The sequence below is a fragment of the Chelonoidis abingdonii genome, chromosome 8 (genome assembly GCF_003597395.2).
Source record: "Chelonoidis abingdonii isolate Lonesome George chromosome 8, CheloAbing_2.0, whole genome shotgun sequence".
In the NCBI taxonomy this organism is placed as follows: Eukaryota; Metazoa; Chordata; order Testudines; family Testudinidae; genus Chelonoidis; species Chelonoidis abingdonii.
Genome location: NC_133776.1, coordinates 57,776,543 through 57,796,168, shown reverse-complemented (window position 1 = coordinate 57,796,168; position 19,626 = coordinate 57,776,543). Strand labels below are relative to the sequence as shown.

At 48.2% G+C, this 19,626-nt stretch overlaps 1 protein-coding gene across 1 annotated transcript in view; it reads left to right on the top strand.

Moving 5' to 3' along the window:
• Positions 1-214: 214 nt before the first annotated feature.
• The window catches only part of CROCC2 (ciliary rootlet coiled-coil, rootletin family member 2), a 139,631-nt gene continuing 120,219 nt past the window's right edge, over positions 215-19,626 (top strand). The window contains exons 1-3 of the mRNA XM_075068652.1: positions 215-650; positions 16,507-16,657; positions 17,490-17,635. Coding sequence (XP_074924753.1) covers positions 597-650; positions 16,507-16,657; positions 17,490-17,635 — 351 coding nt within the window. The 5' untranslated portion in view covers positions 215-596. The remainder of the gene's footprint in view (positions 651-16,506; positions 16,658-17,489; positions 17,636-19,626) is intronic.

Here is a 19,626-nt window from a genome sequence, read left to right as displayed (position 1 = left end):
CTTCTTCTCCCCCGCCCCCGCTCGGCCCGGTCCCGAGTCTCCAGGAGACAGCCCGCGCCGCGCCGCGCCGCGTCCTTTGGTCCCTACGGCAACCCCGGGCCCGCGTTCTTTTTCCATGGCAACTCCGGGCCCTCGGCGTCCCGGTTTCCACAGCAACCACGGCCGGGGCCTGCCGCTTCCACTCCGCTCCAGCGAGATACAGCCGCCGATCCCGAGTAGCGACCATCGGGGGCGCCTGGCTTGAGCCTCCCTTCCCCGCCCCCACCTGGAGCTCCATCCTCCGGGCCTGGGACACCCTCCATCCCCCGGGACCCCTGTTCTCAGGTCCGTGGCCCCCAGGACCCCAGATCTGTGACATCCTCCATCCACCCAGAACCCCCGTCCTCTGGGCCTGAGACCTCTCTACCACCTCCCCCAGGTCTGAGATCCATCATCTCCTCGGGACCGTCCTTCTCCCCATTTCCACAGGCCTGAGATCCCCCCCCCCCCCGCTCCCATCCGCCACTCCGAGCCATGCCCTCTGTGTTGCATTAGGAGCTGCTGTACAGAGGTTAGAAAGCCCAGCATGCGTTTGGGTTAGACTGCGACTTTGAGCGATGAGTGAGTGGGCTGACAAGAAGCCAGGACTGAGGCTGGAGGCTGCGATCCAGGTCAGTGTGTGGCTCCCCGACCTCTACTCTCACCCTTCTCCCCATTGCAGAGACCAGCGTGGGGAGGAAGAAAGGGCTAAAGCAAGACAATCCCCCGCCCCTCCCCCCTACAAAGATCAGAGCTAGGCAGGGGGGGAAAGAGTTAAATCTTTCTATTCCCTGCCCCCTCTCCCCAACTGCAAAGACTGGGCTGGGGAGGAGAGTTAAATCAACCTCATATCCCAAAGTACTGCAAAGATCAGGAGATGGGCTGAAAAGTTAAAACAATCTCTTCCCCCCACCCCCAATCCCAGCTGTTGCGCTCAGCTGAGCTGTTATTGAGAGCATAGCACTCCTTTGCCAAAAGAGACAGGCTGTGAGGACACTCTGGGAGTAACACAGCAAACATTTACCAATTCAGGACAGCAGAAAATAAAATGAATTTAATGTCAATAACACTGGACTGGAGTGGGAAGTATTGATACTGAGAGGGCTGTGGGGGAGAGAGGTGGAACAACATAATGCTGTGGCTCTGCTGCATGGTTTGGGCATCTCTTCCACCTAACTTCGGTTTAAGGGGCCACATAATGCCTTGTGTGGGGCCCTGGGGCCCTAAACAGGAAAAGGAGCCAAAAAAAAGGTTTGACTTTCCCCAGATGAGGAGATGGAAACTCACCAACTCTCACTTACCTAGAGGGAGAACCTCACTTTGTGCTCATTTTGAGCCCATTAAAGGAGAATTTCCTGTGTGTTTTGGTGAGTCTTGCTGTAGGTTGGCAGATTGGCACTTCCAATATCCCTCCTCCCACTTGCTGTAGGTTGGCGGATTGGCACTTCCAACAGACACTTGGCAAAATTCTCCTGCATGAGCACAGGTAGGGAGAAGAGTCTGAGCTGCAGCAGCTCCTCAGACAGCTAAGAGCTCAGGACTGTCTTCCCCTGCCGCCCATTGCCTGTGGCCAGTAGACCTACATGACGAACCCCTTGTCATGTTTAGTGCTGTCTGTTGCATAGATGCTGCTGTTACTAGTACCACCTATGCTGACTTGCACATATTCAAGCTGCTGTTACTAGTACCAACCTACGCTGACTTGCTCAGGTGGGTTGTGGGTCATGTTAGATGGTTTTGGCTGCAAATACGGGGCCTGGTGTTACAGCAAGTGTGTTTGGCTTGAGAGCAGATGCTGGGATGGTGGTGCCTAGCATCCCAGGTGCCAAAAAGGATGTGGTGTAAACTAAATAAATGCAGATGCTTATCTGATAATTCGTGCATGTTTCTGGTGCTGCACTGAGACTTTGCTTACATGCCCTTGCAAATCCTTTGAATGCTTTCTGCATAAATGTTTGGATTATAGCATGCAGAGTGAGGCTGTCTACACTACACACCTTTTAGTGACACAGCTGTGCCACTAAAGCTGTGCCACTAAAAGGCGTGCAGTGTAGCCACTGTTTGTCGGCAGGAGAGAGCTCTCCCACTGACAAAAAAACTTCTACCCCCCAATGAGCAGCGATAGCTTTGTCGGCAGGAGAGAGTTCCTGTTGACAAAGCGGAGTTCATACCAGCATTTTTCATCAACAAAACTTTTGACGTTTAGAGAGGTGTTTTTGTTCAGGTTCCAGTATAGACAAAGCCTAAGAAATAAAATATCAGTATAATGGACACTGAGACTTACGTTGAAATAACTGAAAGCTGCAGAATTGGGGAGGTGGGTAGTTTTAGAGCTGTCATCACATCCAAAGACCACTAGAGGGCAGCAAGATCTCAGGAGGAGGAAAGGAAAAGACGCTCAGGAGGCAACAGGATTCAGGAGGAATTGGGAGCACCCGCTGAGTTTTAGGCTCTAAGGGTGAGCAGGGCAGTGATGTGCTGGAGGGGCTAAAATTCTGCCACAGAACTGAAGGGAATATTGGGCTAATTTCTCTGCTTGTCTTGGGGCTCACACCTTGGCTGGATGCTGCTAATCTGCCCCTGCCAGGGAGAGCTGATCACTGGGATGCATCACAAAATTTTGCGGATCAGTCAAGGGCCAGGTTGTTCCCAGAAACTGATTTAAAACTGAATAAATGTGGTTAAAAATGAAACAATTGTATGAGGCTCTTATGACCATCAGCACTGCCAGCCTGAGCTCTGCATTTTAATAGACAAGCTGCAATGATTTTGAAATCCTGGAACCAATCTCAGAGGCTTTGAAATAGAAGCCCCACTACCTGCACTGAGAGATGCAGAAGAATCTTGTTCTTGTATTGCTGGCTGTGGCCCTGACTGCTAATATGTGTGCTGGCTCAGGCTGTTATGCCTGCCTAGAGTCCTACTGAAGTCAGTAGGAACCCATGCTAGCAAGGGGTTGATATTAGCAGATGGATTTGCAGGACTATGGTTGTGCTGACCCCTAAGAATGTAACACTCTCTCGGTACAAGATGTCACTGTCCTTAGGCAGGTTTCAAAGTAGCAGGCGTGTTAGTCTGTATCCGCAAAAAGAACAGGAGTACCTGTGGCACCTTAGAGACTAACACATTTATTTCAGCATAAGCTTTCGTGGGCTACAGCCCACTTCATCAGATGCATGCAGTGGAAAATACAGTAGGAAGTTAGGCAGTTTCATCTCGCTTCAGTAGATTGCTCTGTCCCCCACTCAGTGTCGGCTCTGTCCCTCTGTCGTTTTCACATGGTTATCAGTGGTATGATTCTATCACCCGTTGTCAATAGCACAGCAATGCCCCATTCACACTGCTGCTGGTCAGACCTCTTTAGAGCACTGAAACTCACTAGGATCATCAAAGCAACATGCAAGAGTACTGCAAGAGACTAAACCACAGCCAACATTCCCCTTAAATCCTGATCTTTATATTATCTTTTTAAATAAAACATCCCCCTGTTCCTGAAACTCCTGATGATCCTTGTGTTCTAAGCAGCCGGGTCTTTTTAACAGTGGGGGAAATTTAGGTGTCTTTGGACTCTGGGGCTGTAAATTCTGGGATGTCAGTTCACCCCCTGGAGTGAATCTGGCCTGTAGAAAAGGGAGTGACTTGGCCAGTCAGCTGAGGCTTGAATTTGAAAGCCAGGATAAAGAGACGAAACTCTATCAAAAAGTGGCCAAAGTTCAAGTTAAGACAAATTCCTGCTGGGAGTAAATTCTTGGGCTCACTACTGAGAAGTCCCTGCTTCTGAAACCCATCACCTTGACCCCTGGATGCTTAGATCCTGCATCCTGGATGAACAAAGGTTGGACAGCACCTAGGAGATGGAGAGTCAGTCTTTTAGGGGCCACAGCCATTTAGGACCTTGAAACTGGTGGCCAGCCCTTAGACTTTCATTTGGGAGTCTCCTTGGCAGCCAGGCCAAAAGAGTGGAATCAGTCAAGCTGCCTGCCTCATTCAAAAGGAGAAGGGTTGCATTGTGCCCAAGCTGACTTTCTGGGGGGCTTTGGTGGGTAAAGCCAGGCTAAGCCCATTGCTGTAGCCAAGCTAGAGGTAAAGAGGTCATGGATAACTGAGAGGAGGAGGCATCATCCCTGCAGGCTGAGGCAGTTTGTGGTCATACTTAACTCTTTACAACCACCTAGGAGAGGAAGTAGGTATAACTGGGGCTTTGTGATGCAGAGGGTCCAGTCCTGTAAGCTGCTAAGTGCTAAGCAACCTCAACTAGCAGTGAGATCAGTCTCCCAGAAGGTGCTCAGCTCCTGGCAGGATCGGGCTGAGCATTTGCTACTCTGCACTGCTGGTTTAGGACACTAACATCTTTCTCTACCACAGCAAACCCCCTTCATGTAAGTGAGGGTCCCTATATTCCAGCCTGCTTTAAGCGCAAAGGCAATGATGGTTTAAAAATGACCTCACTTGCCCTTGGCCCTGTTGGCTGAAAGAAGTGCAGCATCAGCTCAGCACAGGACATGTCCACCATCAGGGCCTCGTTTCCTGGCTGTGCGAAGAAGATGGAATCAAGGAATCCATTTTGAAGCACTTGGAGGAGAAGAAGGTGATCAGGAACAGTCAGCATGGATTCACCAAAGGCAAATAATGCCTGACCAATCCGATTGCCTTCTATGATGAGATAACTGGCTCTGTGGATATGAGGAAAGCAGTGGACTTGATATATCTTGACTTTAGCAAAGCTTTTGATACGGTCTCCCACAGTATTCTTGCCAGCAAGTTTAAAAAGTATGGATTGGATCAGGGATCGGCAACCTTTGGCATGCAGCTCACTAGGGTAAGCACCCTGGCAGGTGGGTCGATTTGTTTACCTGCCACATCCACAGGTTTGGCCGAGTGCGGCTTCCACTGGCTGCGGTTTGCCATCTCAGGCCAATGGGTGCTGCGGGAAGTGGTGCGGGCTGCAGGATGTGCTGGCCATCGCTTCCTGCCACTCCCATTGGCTTGTAGCGGCGAACTGCAGCCAGCGTGAGGTGCAATCAGCTGAACCTGCGAACACGGCAGGTAAACAAAGGGCCTGGCTGTCAGGTGCTTACCGTGGCAAGCCACGTGCCGAAGATTGCCAATCCCTGGATTGGATGAATGGACTATAAGGTGGATAGGAAGCTGGCTAGATTGTCGGGCTCAATGGGTAGTGATCAATGGCTCTATGTCTAGTTGGCAGCCAGTATCAAGTGGAGTGTCGCAGGGGTCGGTCTTGGTTCTGGTTTTGTTCAACATCTTTATTAATTATCTGGATGACAGGATGAATTGCGCCCTCAGCAAGTTCGCAGATGACACTAAGCTGTGGGGAGAGGTAGATACACTGGAGGGTAGGGATAGGGTCCAGAGTGACCTAGGCAAATTGGAAGATTGGGCTAAAAGAAATCTGATGAGGTTCAACAAGGACAAGTACAGAGTCCTACACTTAGGGTATGGGTACCCTAAGTGTAGGACTTGGAAATGTGCAGCGCTGGGAGTTACAGCTGTGGTCGTACAGGTGTGTAGGAACAGCGCTGCAGTGTGGCCACACTGACACTTTACCAGCGCTGCAGTATGGCCCCATTTGCAGCATTTGCAGCGCTGTTGGGAGGTGCATTGTGGGCAGCTATCCCAGCGTTCAAGTGGCCTGCAACGTGCTTTTCAAAAGAGGGGTTGGTGGTGGAGTGTGACAGGAAGCGTCAGGGAGACAGAGAGAGCGGATTTTTGGAGCAGGCACTGTGACAGCTCCCTCCTTGCAAGTTCAAAGAGGGGGTGGGGTGGAGTGTGACAGGGAGCGTCGGGGAGACAGAGAGAGCGGATTTTTGGAGCAGACACTGTGAGCTCCCTGCCTTGCAAATCTGGCCATTTCCCCCACCCATCCTCAATCACTCTTAAATGTAAAAAGCTTCAGACCAGATAAGCAGCTCTCCGACGGACTCCCTTCCCCTCCCCCCCGCCCGTGCTGTTTGTCTCCTCAAGCAAACAGCTTGAACATTCCAAAGCCTCGGCTCGGCTCGCTCGCTGGAGCAAAGAGCAGCTGTGTTTGGTAGCTCGCGGAGTACCTTCCAGTTTGTTGTAGACAGGAATTCTGGGATACCTCTTAATACCCTGGAGGCCAATAACAGCACTGGTGAGTGTCCACACCTGATGAGCAGCGCTGCATCACCAGAGCTGGATTCGCTACACCCGTAGCAGACCAGGAGTACAGCCAGCGCTGCAGCCAGGGAGTTGCAGCGCTGGCTGAGCTTTGTAAGTGTGGACACCGAGTAAGTTGCAGCGCTGTAACCCCCTCACCAGCGCTGCAACTTGCAAGTGTAGCCAAGCCCTTAGGAAGGAAGAATCACATGTGCCGCTACAGGCTGGGGATGGACTGGCTAAGCAGCAGTTCTGCAGAAAAGGACCTGGGGATTACAGTGGATGAGAAGCTGGATATGAGTCAACAGTGCCCTTGTTGCCGAGAAGGCCAAAGGCACATTGGGCTGTATTAGTAGGAGCATTGCCAGCTGATTGAGGAAAGTGATTATTCCCCTCTTTTCTGCACAGGTGAGGCCACACTTGGAGTATTACATCCAGTTTTGGTCCCCTCACTGCAAAAGGGATGTGGACATATTGGAGAGAGTATAGTGGAGGGCAATGAAATTGATTAGGGGACTGGGGAACATGACTTGCAAGGAGAGGCTGAGGGAACTGAGGTTATTTAGTCTGCAGAAGAGAAGAGTGGGGAGGGATTTGGTAGCAGCCTTCAACTACCTGAACAGGGGGCTGCATAGAGGATAGAGCTTGACTGTTCTCAGTGGTGGCAGATGACAGAAAAAAGAACAATGGTCTCAAGTTGCAGTGGGGGAGGTCTGGGTTGGATATTAGGAAACACTATTTCACTGGTGAAGCACTGGTATGGATTACCTAGGGAGGTAGTGTAGTCTCCATCCTTAGAGGATTTTAAGGCCTGGCTTAACAAAGCCCTGGCTGGGATGATTTAGTTGGGAATAGATCCTGCTTTGAGCAGGGGATTGGACTAGATGACTTCCTGAGATCTCTTCCAACCCTAATATTCTATGATTCTATGAGTCTATGATTCTCAAGCTGCTAGTTTTTGTCCTTCTCTCTCCTTCTGTGATTCACCCTAGCAGAGGGAAAAGGCAGCGTCAGCAGAAACAGCACCATTCGGATACTGCACCCAGGGCTGCTGCTTCTCCAGCTGCCCCAGCTCTGTTGGTATCCCTGGCACCAATGGGAGTCCCTGTCTCCTTGGGTCTCCCCGTTCACTGTACCGCAGCAGACTTGAAGCTCCAGCTGGAACCCATTACCAGCTGGTGCCAAAGTGTTTGCATCAGTTCTGGATCTTAGAGGTGGCCTGAAAGTTATAAATGACTCAAGTTTTTGTGTGTCTTGCAGTTTCCTCTTTATGATGTGGCATGTGTGTGTTAAAGGGGAAACCCCAGAATAGCTAGGAGTGAGATGAGGAGGGATGGGATTGTTGTTAAAAGGACACCATGAGCCTAAAAATCACATTGCTCTCTGCACTTTTTTTACCTGCTGTTGTTACAGATGATGCCTCGGTGCCCCAGAACTGTAGGAGATTGGAGGGGGAACCCCGTATTTATCTCTCTTTATCACACTTTGGTTGCTCCATGCCTTTGTCAGAGAAATTGCAGAGTCAGTTTAACTGTTTCCCTCGAACAGCCAGCCAGGCCCTGATCCTGCAAACACTGAAGCATGGGCAGAGCTTGACTCATCTGAGCAGCCTCCATGACTCCTAGGGGCTATTTTCATGAGTAAAAGGTTAGGCCTGTGCATAAGTGTTTCCAGAACTGAGGCCTTAGTCTGTCTGGTTCCCCACATGTTGTGTGGGTCCCTAACTATTAGAACAAGCAGCTGCTGGTGATGAGACATGAATGAAGATCTTGAACTATTCTGGGTGCCTTTGGCCTGCTTCCATTTCAGCCTCTAGAGGGTGCAATTGCTAGTTTCATACCCTGCTTTAGCCGAGATTTATATTTGTGGGGGGTGGATAGTCAGCTGACCATGAGTCTCAGTGCAAAGTTGTGGCCAAATGGGCTAATAGGATCCTGGGCTGCATAAACAGGAGAATTGCAAGCCAGAGCAGAGTGGTTATTTTACCTCTATATTTGACACTGGAGTGACTGCTGCTGGTACACTGTGTCCAGCTCTGGTGTCCACAAGTCAAGAAGGACGATGATAAATTGGAGAGGGGTCAGAGAAGAGCCACAAGAATGATTAAGGGATTAGAAAACCTGCCTTGTAGTGATTGAGCTCCTGAGGTCTATCTATTTGGCTTAACAAAGAGACTATTAAGGGGTGATTATAGCCTATAAGTATCTACAGCGGGAACAAATATTTAATAATGTGATCTTCAGTCTAGCAAACAAAGGTATAATGAGATCCAGTGACTGGAAGCTGAAGCTAGACAATTTCAGACTGGAAATAAGTTGTACATTTTTAACAGTGACAGTAATTCACCATTGAACAACTTACCAAGGGTCATAGTGGATTCTCCATCACTGGCAAGTTTTAATTCAAGACTGGATGTTTTTCTAAAAGATCTGCTCTAGGAATTATTGTAGGGCAGGTCTCTGGTCTGTGTTATATAAGAGGTCAGACTAGATTATCACAATGGTCCTTCCTGGCTTTGGAATCTAGAACTAGCTGGCATTTCCGCCTTGGGGAGGTTTTCTTTCATTCTGTAGCAATTCTCGAGCACTTCTCGAGTCACAGGTTGCTGTTGAATGGGGCAGGAGGACTGATCTGAGGGCTGGGTCACAGACAGAAATAGGGATCGCTTTGGATCAGGGCTCACTTCAACCAGTATAAGTGAGATAAATCTGGTGGCCTAAACTCAGTATGAATGAGAGATATGGCCATACCAGCAAATGCCATTGGGCAAACTTTATTCCACAGAGCCATGGGACTGACTTACAAGGAGAGGCTGAAGGAACTGGGATTATTTAGTCTGCAGAAAAGTGAGGGGGGATTTGATAGCAGCTGTCAACTACCTGAATGGGGGGTTCCAAAGAGGATGGAGCTCGGCTGTTCTCAGTGGTGGCAGATGACAGAACAAGGAGCAATGGTCTCAAGTTGCAGTGGGGGAGGTCTAGATTGGATGTTAGGAAACACTGTTTCACTAGAGGGTGGTGAAGCACTGGAATGGGTTACATAGGGAGGTGGTGTAGTCTCCATCCTTAGAGGTTTTTAAGGCACAGCTTGACAAAGCCCTGGCTGGGATGATTTAGTTGGTGTTGGTCCTGCTTTGAGCAGGGGGTTGGACTAGATGGCCTCCTGAGGTCTCTTCCAACCCTGATATTCTATGATTCTATGACTGTGCTGTCGTGAAGGTGCAGAAAGGGGGATCCTATGGGGTGGCATCCAGGAGCATGGCAGCTAGGGTTGCCAATGCTTCATGATTGTCCTGGAGTCTCCAGGAATTAAAGATTAATCTTTAATTAAAGATTGTCATGTGACAGAACCTCCAGGAATACATCCTACCAAAACTGGCAACTCTAATGGGCAGCATGGGCAATCTCATAGTTCATCTACACAGGAGCATGCCCCTGTCCATTGCTGCTGGGTTAGTAGCCTTTAGCAGTACAGAGGTCTACTTAGCAATTCTGGGGCTTGATGGGGGCCTCATTGGAGGCCTCCTTTTGCTGCCACATCAGCCCTGAAAGTCTTCTGGTTGTGACAGCCATTTTTAGCTCAGCCTTGTGCATTAATACGAGGCCTTCACTTCTCCCAGGGCTGTGTGCAGGCCCAGGAGTGTCACTGGAGCAGTACTGATTGTTTTATAATACCCTGTAACTATAAAATTCCCTCTGTGGTCACATCTGCTGGTACAGTTTTTAAGGCATTGGAAGACAGAAGGGAGGTATCTTAAAAGCACAAGATTCTGCTGTTGGAAACGAGTGTAAATCCTGAGCTGACTCCAGCAGAGTCACTCTGGTTTTACACCAGCGTTACAGAGTAGAATGTGGCCTTGGCCGACCTGTTTGTTGAGCTCAGCACAAACCAGGGAATTGTTACTGTCAGTTTACCATTACAAACATACAATTCTTGCCTGTGTGATGGAAGGAAGAGATTTACAACTTTTGAAGAGGTATTTTGTAAGGAGCAAACTTTGTGGTACTTGTCTCTGTCTACCTGCAGTGTATTTGGCCCTCCTTCTGCATGCGGAGCACTGAAAATCAGCAGAAAGTGTCCAGAATAACTGAGCTTTCTGTCTGAAATATGTATTGAATCAAACACAGCTAGTTTGGGAAATATCTTTGGTGACTCTGCTATAATTGATTGTCCTTTATAATCACACCCATTGCTCTAAGCAGAGTGCTCTGCTGACATCAGCCCAAGGAATCTTCTCACTCATCTGTCTTCTTATCACCTTCCCACTCCCCTACCTGCTCTCATGGTATGAATTATAAGGCAAAAATATTATACTGGCCTGAGGTCTGTGACTCACTATGCTAAGTCCTAGGCCTGAGTCAGAATAGTTCTGCTGCTCCATGGACCAGTGATCATTGTATGTTCCACTCTGTAATAGAATCATAGAAATGTAGGGCTGGAAAGGACCCTGAGAAGTCATCAAATCCAGCCCACTGTGCTGAGGCAGGATCGCGTAAACGCAGACCAAGGGTACGTCTATACAACCTGCCGGATCAGCAGATAGTGTTCGGTGTATCGGGGACTGATTTATTGCATCTCATCTAGACACAATAAATCAATCCCCAAATCGATGCCCATACTCCACCTCAGCAGGAGGAGTAAGCAAAGTCGATGGAGGAGCCGCAGCGGTTGACTTGCCGCTGTGAGGACAGCCAGGTAAGTCGAACTAAGATATTTCGACTTCAGCTACGTGACTAGCGTAGCTAAAGTTGCATATCTTAGTTCCAACCCCCCGCTAGTGTAGCCCAGGATTTCTTAAAAACCTCCAGTGATGAGAATTCCACAACCTCCCTTGGAAGCATGTTCCAGAGCATAACCACTTGAATAGTTAGAAAGTTTTTCCTGGTATCTAACCTAAATCTCACTTGCAGCAGATTAAGCCCATTACTTCTGGTCCTGCCTTAATTGGGTATAGAGAACAGTTGATCACAATCCTCTTTGTAACAGCCCTTCATATGCTTGAAGATTGTTATCAGTTCCCCCCATAGTCTTCTTTTCTCAAGACTAAACATGGCCTGTTTATTTAACCCAGGGATCGGCAACGTTTGCCATGTGACTTGCCAGAGTTAGCACCCTGGTGGGCTGGGCTGGTTTCTTTTTTACCTACCGTGTCCGCAGATTCAGCCGATTGCAGCTCCCACTGGCCACAGTTTGCCACTCCAGGCCAATGGGGGCGGCGGGAAGCAGCGGCCAGCACATCCCTCAGCCTGCACCGCTTCCCACCGCCCCCATTGGCCTGGGACAGCGAACTGCGGCCTGTGGGAGCCGCAATCGGCCAAACCTGTGGACACGGTAGGTAAACAAATGGGCTCGGCCCACCAGGGTGCTTACCCTGGCAAGCGGCATGCCAAAGGTTGCTGATCTGTGATTTAACCTTTCCTTATAGGTCAGGTTTTCTGAAGCTTTTATAATTTTGATGCTCTCCTCTGGACTCTCTCTAGTTTGTCCTCATCTTTGCTAAGGTGTGAGGCCCACAACTGGACATAGTACTCCATCTGCAATCTCACCAGTGCCAAGTAGAATGTGACAATTACCTCCCATGCAACACTCCTGTTAACACACCCCAGAATATTAGCCTTTTTTGTGACTGCATCACATTAAGTCATTTTTTATTTGTGATCCACAATAACCAACACAGAGCTTTCTCGGCAGTACTAACCACCTGGCCGATTAGTTTACCATGTTGTAATTGTGCATTAGATTTTTCCTTACTAAGTGTAGTAGTTTGCCACTTATCTTTATTTTATTTCATTTTGTCGAAATTCAGACCATTTCTCCAATTTGTCAAGGTTGTTTTGAATTCTAATTCTGTCCTCCAAAGTGCTTGCAACCCCCTCCCATCTTGGTATCCTCTGCAGATTTTATAAGGTTACTGTCTACTCCATTATCCAAGTCATTGATGAAAATGTTGAATTGTACTGGATCAAGAACTGACCCCTGTGGGATCCCACTGAATATGTCCTCCCAATTTAACAGCAAACCATTGATAACTGCTCTTTGAGTACAGTCTTTCAGCCAGTTGTGCACCCACTTTATAGTAATTTAATCTAGACCACATTTCCCTTGTTTACTTATGAGAATGTCATGTAGGACTGTGTCAAAAGCCTTATTAAAATCAAGATATATTATGTTTCCTCCTTCCATCCATCCATCTGGTCAGTAATACTGTCAAAGAAGGAAATGAGGTTGGTTTGGCATGATTTGTTTTTGACAAATCCATTCTGGCTATTCCTTATAACTATTATCCTCTGGGTGCTTCCAAATGGATTGTTTAATAATTTGTTCTAGTATCTTTCCATGTATTGAAATTATAGGTACTATGTTGGCCCTTCTTCAGTCCTCTGTGACCTCACCCGTCCTCCATGAGTTTTCAAAGATAATTGCTAATGGTTCCAAAATGGTTTCAGTTAGCTCCTTCAGTACCCTAGGATGAATTTCATCAGATCCTGCTGGCTTTAATACATCTAATTAATCTAAATATTCTGTAACCTGTTCTCTCCCTATTTGGGCTTACATTCCTTCCCCCTTGTCATTAATATTAATTATGCTGAGAATTTGGTTGCCATTAATCTTTTTGGGAAGACTGAAGCAGAATAGGCATTAAACACCTCTACTTTCTTGAAGTCATCAGTTATTAGCTCTCCTTTCCCGCTAAGTAGAGAACTTACATTTTTCCTTCATCTTTGTCTTGCTCCTAATGTATTTAATGAACCTCTCCCCATTGCCTTTCATGTCCCTTGGAGGTGTAACTCACTTTGTGCCTAAGTCTTTCTGATTTTCTCTCCATGCTTGTGCTATTCCTTTGTACTCCTCCTTAGCAATTGGTCTGTGTTTCCACTTTTTGTAAGATTTCAAGAACCACCGAGTCTGGAAATAAATGGTATGTCATGAGAAGCGTGGACTTCCCAATTCTTCAACGCTATAGCATCTCTTGAGTTGGAAACAGGAATGCCTCACAAATCTTCTCAGGAGCCTGAGACTCTGACAGTCTGTCTGGCTTTGCTGAGAAAAGGAATCCGAGCAGAGGCACAACGTTAACTGCCCTTTAATGTTTATAAAACTGTCCAAATTTCCCATGTTTAATATATAGGCCTTAATTCTGCAAGTCTTTCCATGATGGTCCAGCACCACCACCACTGGTAGAGGCAGATTGTGGTCTTGAACAATCCATAGTCCTCTGCACTGAGCGGCTCTGAGGCCTAGTCTTCACTGCTCCAAAAGGTTTATTTTACCTCAGGGTAACTAAGGTGTTTGAGCTGTCCTATGGTAAAAAAAACACAGTGAAGACCAGGCATAGTAGTTTTACTGTGGAGTAAACCAGGCAAGTTCAACCCCAGACAGGGTTTTTCTGCCCTGCAAAAATGTCAAGATATCAGAATAATTTTCCATCCCAAATCAGTATAAAAAATAGAAGTCTTGAAAAATGTTGTGAATTGAAAATCTGTTAAAAGTTGGTTTGGCTCAGTCAAAATATTTTGGTTTAATAATTTAGAAATGTTTCATTTCGATTTTTGACATTTTTAAATTAAAAACTATTTTTTTTACTATAATTACCTTAAATTTTGAAACAAACATGCATTTTGAACAGGAAAACTGGAATTTTCCATTTTGAACATGTCACAAACTGTTTAACAATTCCAAAACCTTCCCCCGCCTCCCAAAAAAAACAACCCAAACCCTTTTGAGAGCAGAAAAATTTGTTGAAACTGACCTTTTCCTGCCAAAAGTTTTGTTTTGATTAATCAGCATTAATCAGTTTTTGTTGGAAGATTCCCAACCAGCTCTAGTATTTTTTTTACCTCCGGGTAACTAATGGTGGGAGCTAGCCTAAGGGAAAACACAGTGAAAACCAAGCCTTTCAGTTTTAGCATGAGATAACTCACTGAGCCCTATACCTATACTTTTGTCTGGGGTTGATCTTGCCTATTTTACCTCATGGTACAACTAAAGGGCATGGTCTTTACTGGGCTTTTTCCCTCAGGATGGCTCACATGCATTAGTTAACCAAGGTGTGTTTTTTACCTCAGGGTAACAGTGAAGAAAAGAGTTGAGGCCTGGTCTACACTTAAAAATTAGATTGACCCAACTACTTTGCTCAGAGCCGTGAAAAATTTTGTGCCCTGAGCACCGTAGTTAGGTTGGCCTAACACCCCAATGTATACACAACAAGGTCAATGGAAGGTTTCTTCTGTTGACTTAACTACTGCCTCTTGGAGAGATGTATTGACTACATCAATAGAAAAACCCCTTCCATCGATGCAGGAAGCATCTACGCTACGCTGCTACAACAGCACAGCTGCAGTGCCGTAACTACACCACTGTAGAGTAGACATGGCCTGAGGCTCCCAACACCCTGCATGTACACTATCAAGAGTAGGTTGTGTGGGAGGAGCTCACAGGTCTGAGGTGATGTGGAGTTAAGTGTGACACTTATCATGCTAATAAGGGCCAGATTTTTAAAGGCATTTTTGGCACCTAAAGAGGCAGACACTTAGTGGTCTCCTTCGAGTGCTTTAGGCACTTTTGAATATCCCACCAGGTGCCTATTTCCACTTTAGACACCTAAACACCTTTAAACATATGGCCCTTAGCTACATGTTCCTCAGGCAGGGCTTGATTCTGGCCTTGTTCACCTTGAGCTTCACCCTGAAAAGGGCTGTGTGATGGGGTGAGACTCACCACACTAGTGCCTCCTGCTGGCTGTCCAGGGAATTAGCTCTGCCAGCCAGTGTGCCTTCTCGTGGTGGTGTCTCACTGCCATCTCCTCTGCTGCAGCACCCATGTCGCTCCAAGGACCATGGCATCCTCTTTGTGACACAGCCCTCTGGCCCTGTCATGCTCTGTTCTCCCCCATTCCAGGGGAACTGCAGTCTGCTGCCCAGCCATTTCCCTCAGTGGCAACAGCAGCCAATTGTCTGGCCACTTCCTCCCTGGCAGGGTGAGATAGGGGGACCTGGACCCTCCCACTACTCCAAGTCCTGGCACAGGGACCCTGTAGATGACCGCCACTTGCTACATCCACTCCAACTTCTCAGATCATTTCTCTGGGCCACCTCTCAATGGCCCCCCAGCACCCTTTTTGTTCTTGCCTCGGCCTCAGCCTGCAAGTCCCTGCAGCCAACCAGGAGCAGCCTTTAGCTCCCTGCTCCCTCGGTCACTGCTAGCAGCACTGCTCTGTCCAGAGTGCTGGCACTCCTGCTGCCTGCTAGGGGCCTGATATTTCCTTCTCAAACTCCAGGCAGCTAATGAGGGTGCTCTCCCCTGCAGCTCTTATATGGGCCTGCCAGGCCCTGACTGACTACTCCTCTCAGCCCTTCTCTATTTGGCTGCCTCTTACGCAGCCTCCCTAGGGCTCTATTAACCCCTTAGAACCCAGTGTGAGGCAGGCGCCCCATTAAATGCTGTAATAGATGTCCCAAACCACAGTGATATAGGGGTGCTCCCAGAGCGCTCCCTAGGGCAGTGCGGCTACACCCTCCCCCAGCCCGGGGCGGTGTCTGAAATGCACTGTCTTGATGTAAACAGGTCGTCCCACTGATCTCAGCAGCAGGATGGCAGAAACAATCTCATAGGCCTTACTGCTGACAGGCTGGAGGGACTAAGTAGTCGTGCAGCAGTGCTTTTGCCAGTGCAGCATTGGGGTCCCCTGCCTTCCCTGTCCTGCCCAGCCCTTTTACATTGCCGCTGTATGCACAGCACTCGGCCCCTTCACTGGGCAGAATCACTTCAGTTGAGCTTTAGGCTCTGATATCGTGCAATTTGCTTCGACTAGAAATCCTTTGCTGGACCAGTGATCACAGACCCCTCCAGTTCCAGGTGGAATGAAGGGTATGTATCTATGGGAGAGAGGAATCTGGGCCAGTGTTACACCCATTAAAGCCTTCGGCCTCTGATGGCCATTGCTGCAGGGGAAAGAGTGCCTCTAAAGGAGGTCTCCTCCTCTCCAGAGTTGTCCTAGGCCATGGGGGTTGCTGTGCCATGCCAGAACTGCAAAGGTTCATGGCCTCTGCTGCTGCTGCTCCTGGCAGTGTAAGGCAAAGGCCCCCTTAAATGGGCAGACCTGCAACGGAAGGGAGCAGCTTGGCTGGAGTCACCCCAAAATTGTAGCCACCACTAAAGAGCTGCCTATGTGGATGGCTGAGGGTGTGTGTGATGGGGTATGCGTGTTTCTCAGCCAGGGTATGCTAGCATCCATTGACAGTGTGATGGGCTGTGCCAGCCCCCTGCAGTCTGGTTTGGTTAATGTCTACTCAGCGTGAATGATTGCCTGACCAGGAACCAGCCAAAGGGTAACATCCACCTATGTTTCAGAAACTAGAGGACACAGTCCTGAGCCCAGAAGCCAGCAAGGAGGATAAGACATTGACTGTGCGGGGAGAGGGGGATCGAGCCACGCCCATCCCAGTTCCAGCCAGGATTCGGCAGATCATCACTGAGAGCCTGACAGAAGAGTCATCCCAAGGTACAGGATGGGCATGAGCTCTTCTGGGCCAGGGGAGGGGCCCTGGGGGTGCCCAAGAAGTATCCGTCTTAGCTCTGAGAAGGCATATAGGGAAGTCAGCATTGCAGTAGGGAATGGATTGAGTGAGCAATGGGGCTGGTGAGGTAGGAGAGATTGTTAAGGGGTCCATTCAGGTAGCTGGAATAATAATAAAAAAATAATTTTTAAATGATCCAAACCTGCCCCTTGGATCCTGCAAAGAAATGCTTTAAACGTTAAATAATTTAACTGAATTCAGCTCTCACTATCCCAGGTTAAAGTAACCAGCCAGTTATTCTGAGTGTGTGGAAAAAATGAGGGAAGTGTTTTTAGGTGGTTTGCTGCAGGGCTGGGAGAGTCACAGGATCAACTTTGTACCTGATTGACAGCAACATTGTACACAGGAGAGTGACAGCAAACAGTAAAAAGGGAGCAGGTATCAATCACCACTGTAATATGTATATACTGTTGCATGTAGGGACCCCCAGGTGAGATCAGAGCCCCACTGCTGTAGGTGCTGTACATCTAGTTCCTACTTCAAAGAGTTTACAATCTAAATAGACAAAGGAAGGATTATTCCAATTTTACAGAAGAAAAACTGAGGCACAGGGAGATTAAATAACTCACCCAAGGGTGGGCATGAATTCTGTGGCAGAGCTGGAGAATGACCCCAGATCTTCTGATTCCCAGTTCAGTAGCTTAACCACAAGGTCATTCTTCCTGCCTTGAAGGCTGATGCCACAGCTAGCTCTCCACGTGGCCTGCTTGGTTGGGACCTTCTCACCTATTAATCCACATTTCTTGTTCCTTCCAGCTCTGTGGGAAACAACCTCTTCATTCAATATGCAAGAAGAAAACCGTTTGCTGCAGAAGGAGGTCTCATGCCTTGAGGACCTGCTGGCACAGACCCGGGCAGAGAAGGATGAGCTGGCAAGCAAGCACCATGCCATCAGTGAGAGGGTGAGTGCTGGGCTTAAATCCATCTGAATCCCTTTGGGTGTGGAACAATCTGCGGCTGGCCAGCTGGTTTCTGGGGTGGATGCCCGATCTTTACATGGCATTTCATGAGTGCTGATGGGCAGCCACTGAGAAACAAATAGAAGGGAGGTGTGGAATTCATCGTGGGTGCGCATAACATTGGGGCAGATTGTGAACTGGTGTGAATCAGAAGCCAGTGGAGCTACACTGATGCAAAATAGCCAAAGGTCACACCCAGCTCTTACATTTAAACTACTCATTGGCCACACCTCCTGTGGAGCCTCCGGCTGGATGGTTTCTCCCTAGTTCTTTCAGTGCGTGATGATCAGTAAGTTTATGTCCATGGATGTAGGCACCCGGCTCTCAGACTGGCTTGGCACAGTAACTGTAGCTGCAGCTAGCACAGGGGAGGAAAAACTTGGGCCAAAAATCTGTGCACTTGCCTGATTTCCTGATACTAGTTTTTCTAGCTCTGCAAGGAAATGTATCATCTCCCTTATCCTGGCAGAAAGGTGTTCTGTAACCCTGAGAGTCATAGAGGCAGTCACACCTCCCTGCAGAGGCAGCAAGTATAGCTACTGGTGAAGATGGGAACAACTCTTGGATAGATCAGGGAGTGATTTTTAGGGTTTTTGGTGGCTACTGCTGTTCTGGAAGTGCAATCAGAATAAGACAATCAGCAGGAGTAACCTTTTATCCAAGACCTCAGCACTGACATTCACAAAATGGTAGAACTTTAGGCCAGAAGGGACCATTGTGGTCAGCTCGTCCTAGCTCCTGCATAGCACAGGCCAGAGAACTTCACCCAGTAATTCTGCCTCAAGCTGCTCTCCAACTAGTAGCATCTTGGGTCCTAAAAAAATGGGATTACATGCTTGCTGTTTAGGAGCTCTCAGTGCCCTTTGGGGATTGTGAGCCACTTAATTCACTCTGGCAATTGGTCTCCTAACTCCTACAGCCTGGCATTTCCTCAGCAGGGCCTGGGCTTTGAAAACTTTGGAGCTAGATCAGGGAAACACCCTCTGTGAGTTCTCCTTTTCAAAAGGCCCTTTATGCAATTACCCCACCGTCAGAGCTGTCTCCTCCCCACTGTTAACTGCAGGGGCAGGCCCCCTACTCAGCAGAATGCTCCCCAAGACCACCCAGGGAGGAGAGAGGGGCATTCCCATGGTGTTCCTGGGACCTGCTCTCCATGCCTCTGTCTCTCTTTGCTGAAGCTGAGTGGAGTGGGCATTTTAGCAGGGGACAGACACAGAAAAGGGTCCTGTAGTGAATTCATCACAGATTCCATAGCTCTGGTTCCCATGGTCCACAGGGGACCCATGTTGCCCCAAAGTCCCAGGTCACTAATATGTGAGTAGTGCACTGTCATGTGCTCAACTGGCCACACACTCCTCCCGTTGCCAGGCACTGGTTTATTCAGTGTGCTGGGACTAAACCAGGCCAGGCTGTTTCTGGGGGCTACACACCTTTCATTTTCCCCCAGGCACAGGCTCAGGGAAGGAGAGAGACATGTGGATCTGCAACAGCAAACCTGCATTTTCCATACAAGTGAGAGTCTCTGAACCAGATCTCTGAGCTCAAACTAGCTATGGGAATAAAGGGAAACAAGAAGACTTTTTATCAATGCATTAGGAGCAAGAAGACGACCAAGGACAGGGTAGGCCCACTGCTCAATGAGGAGGGAGAAACAGTAACAGGAAACTTGGAAATGGCAGAGATGCTTAATGACTTCTTTGTTTCAGTCTTCACTGAGAAGTCTGAAGGAATGTCTAACATAGTGAATGCTTATGGGAAGGGGGTAGGTTTAGAAGATAAATAAAAAAAAGAACCAAGTTAAAATCATTTAGAAAGTTAGATGCCTGCAGTTCACCAGGGCCTGATGAAATGATCCTGATACTCAAGGAGTTAATTAGGAGGAGGTATTTCTGAGCCTCTAGCTATTATCTTTGGAAGTCATTTAGACGATGGGA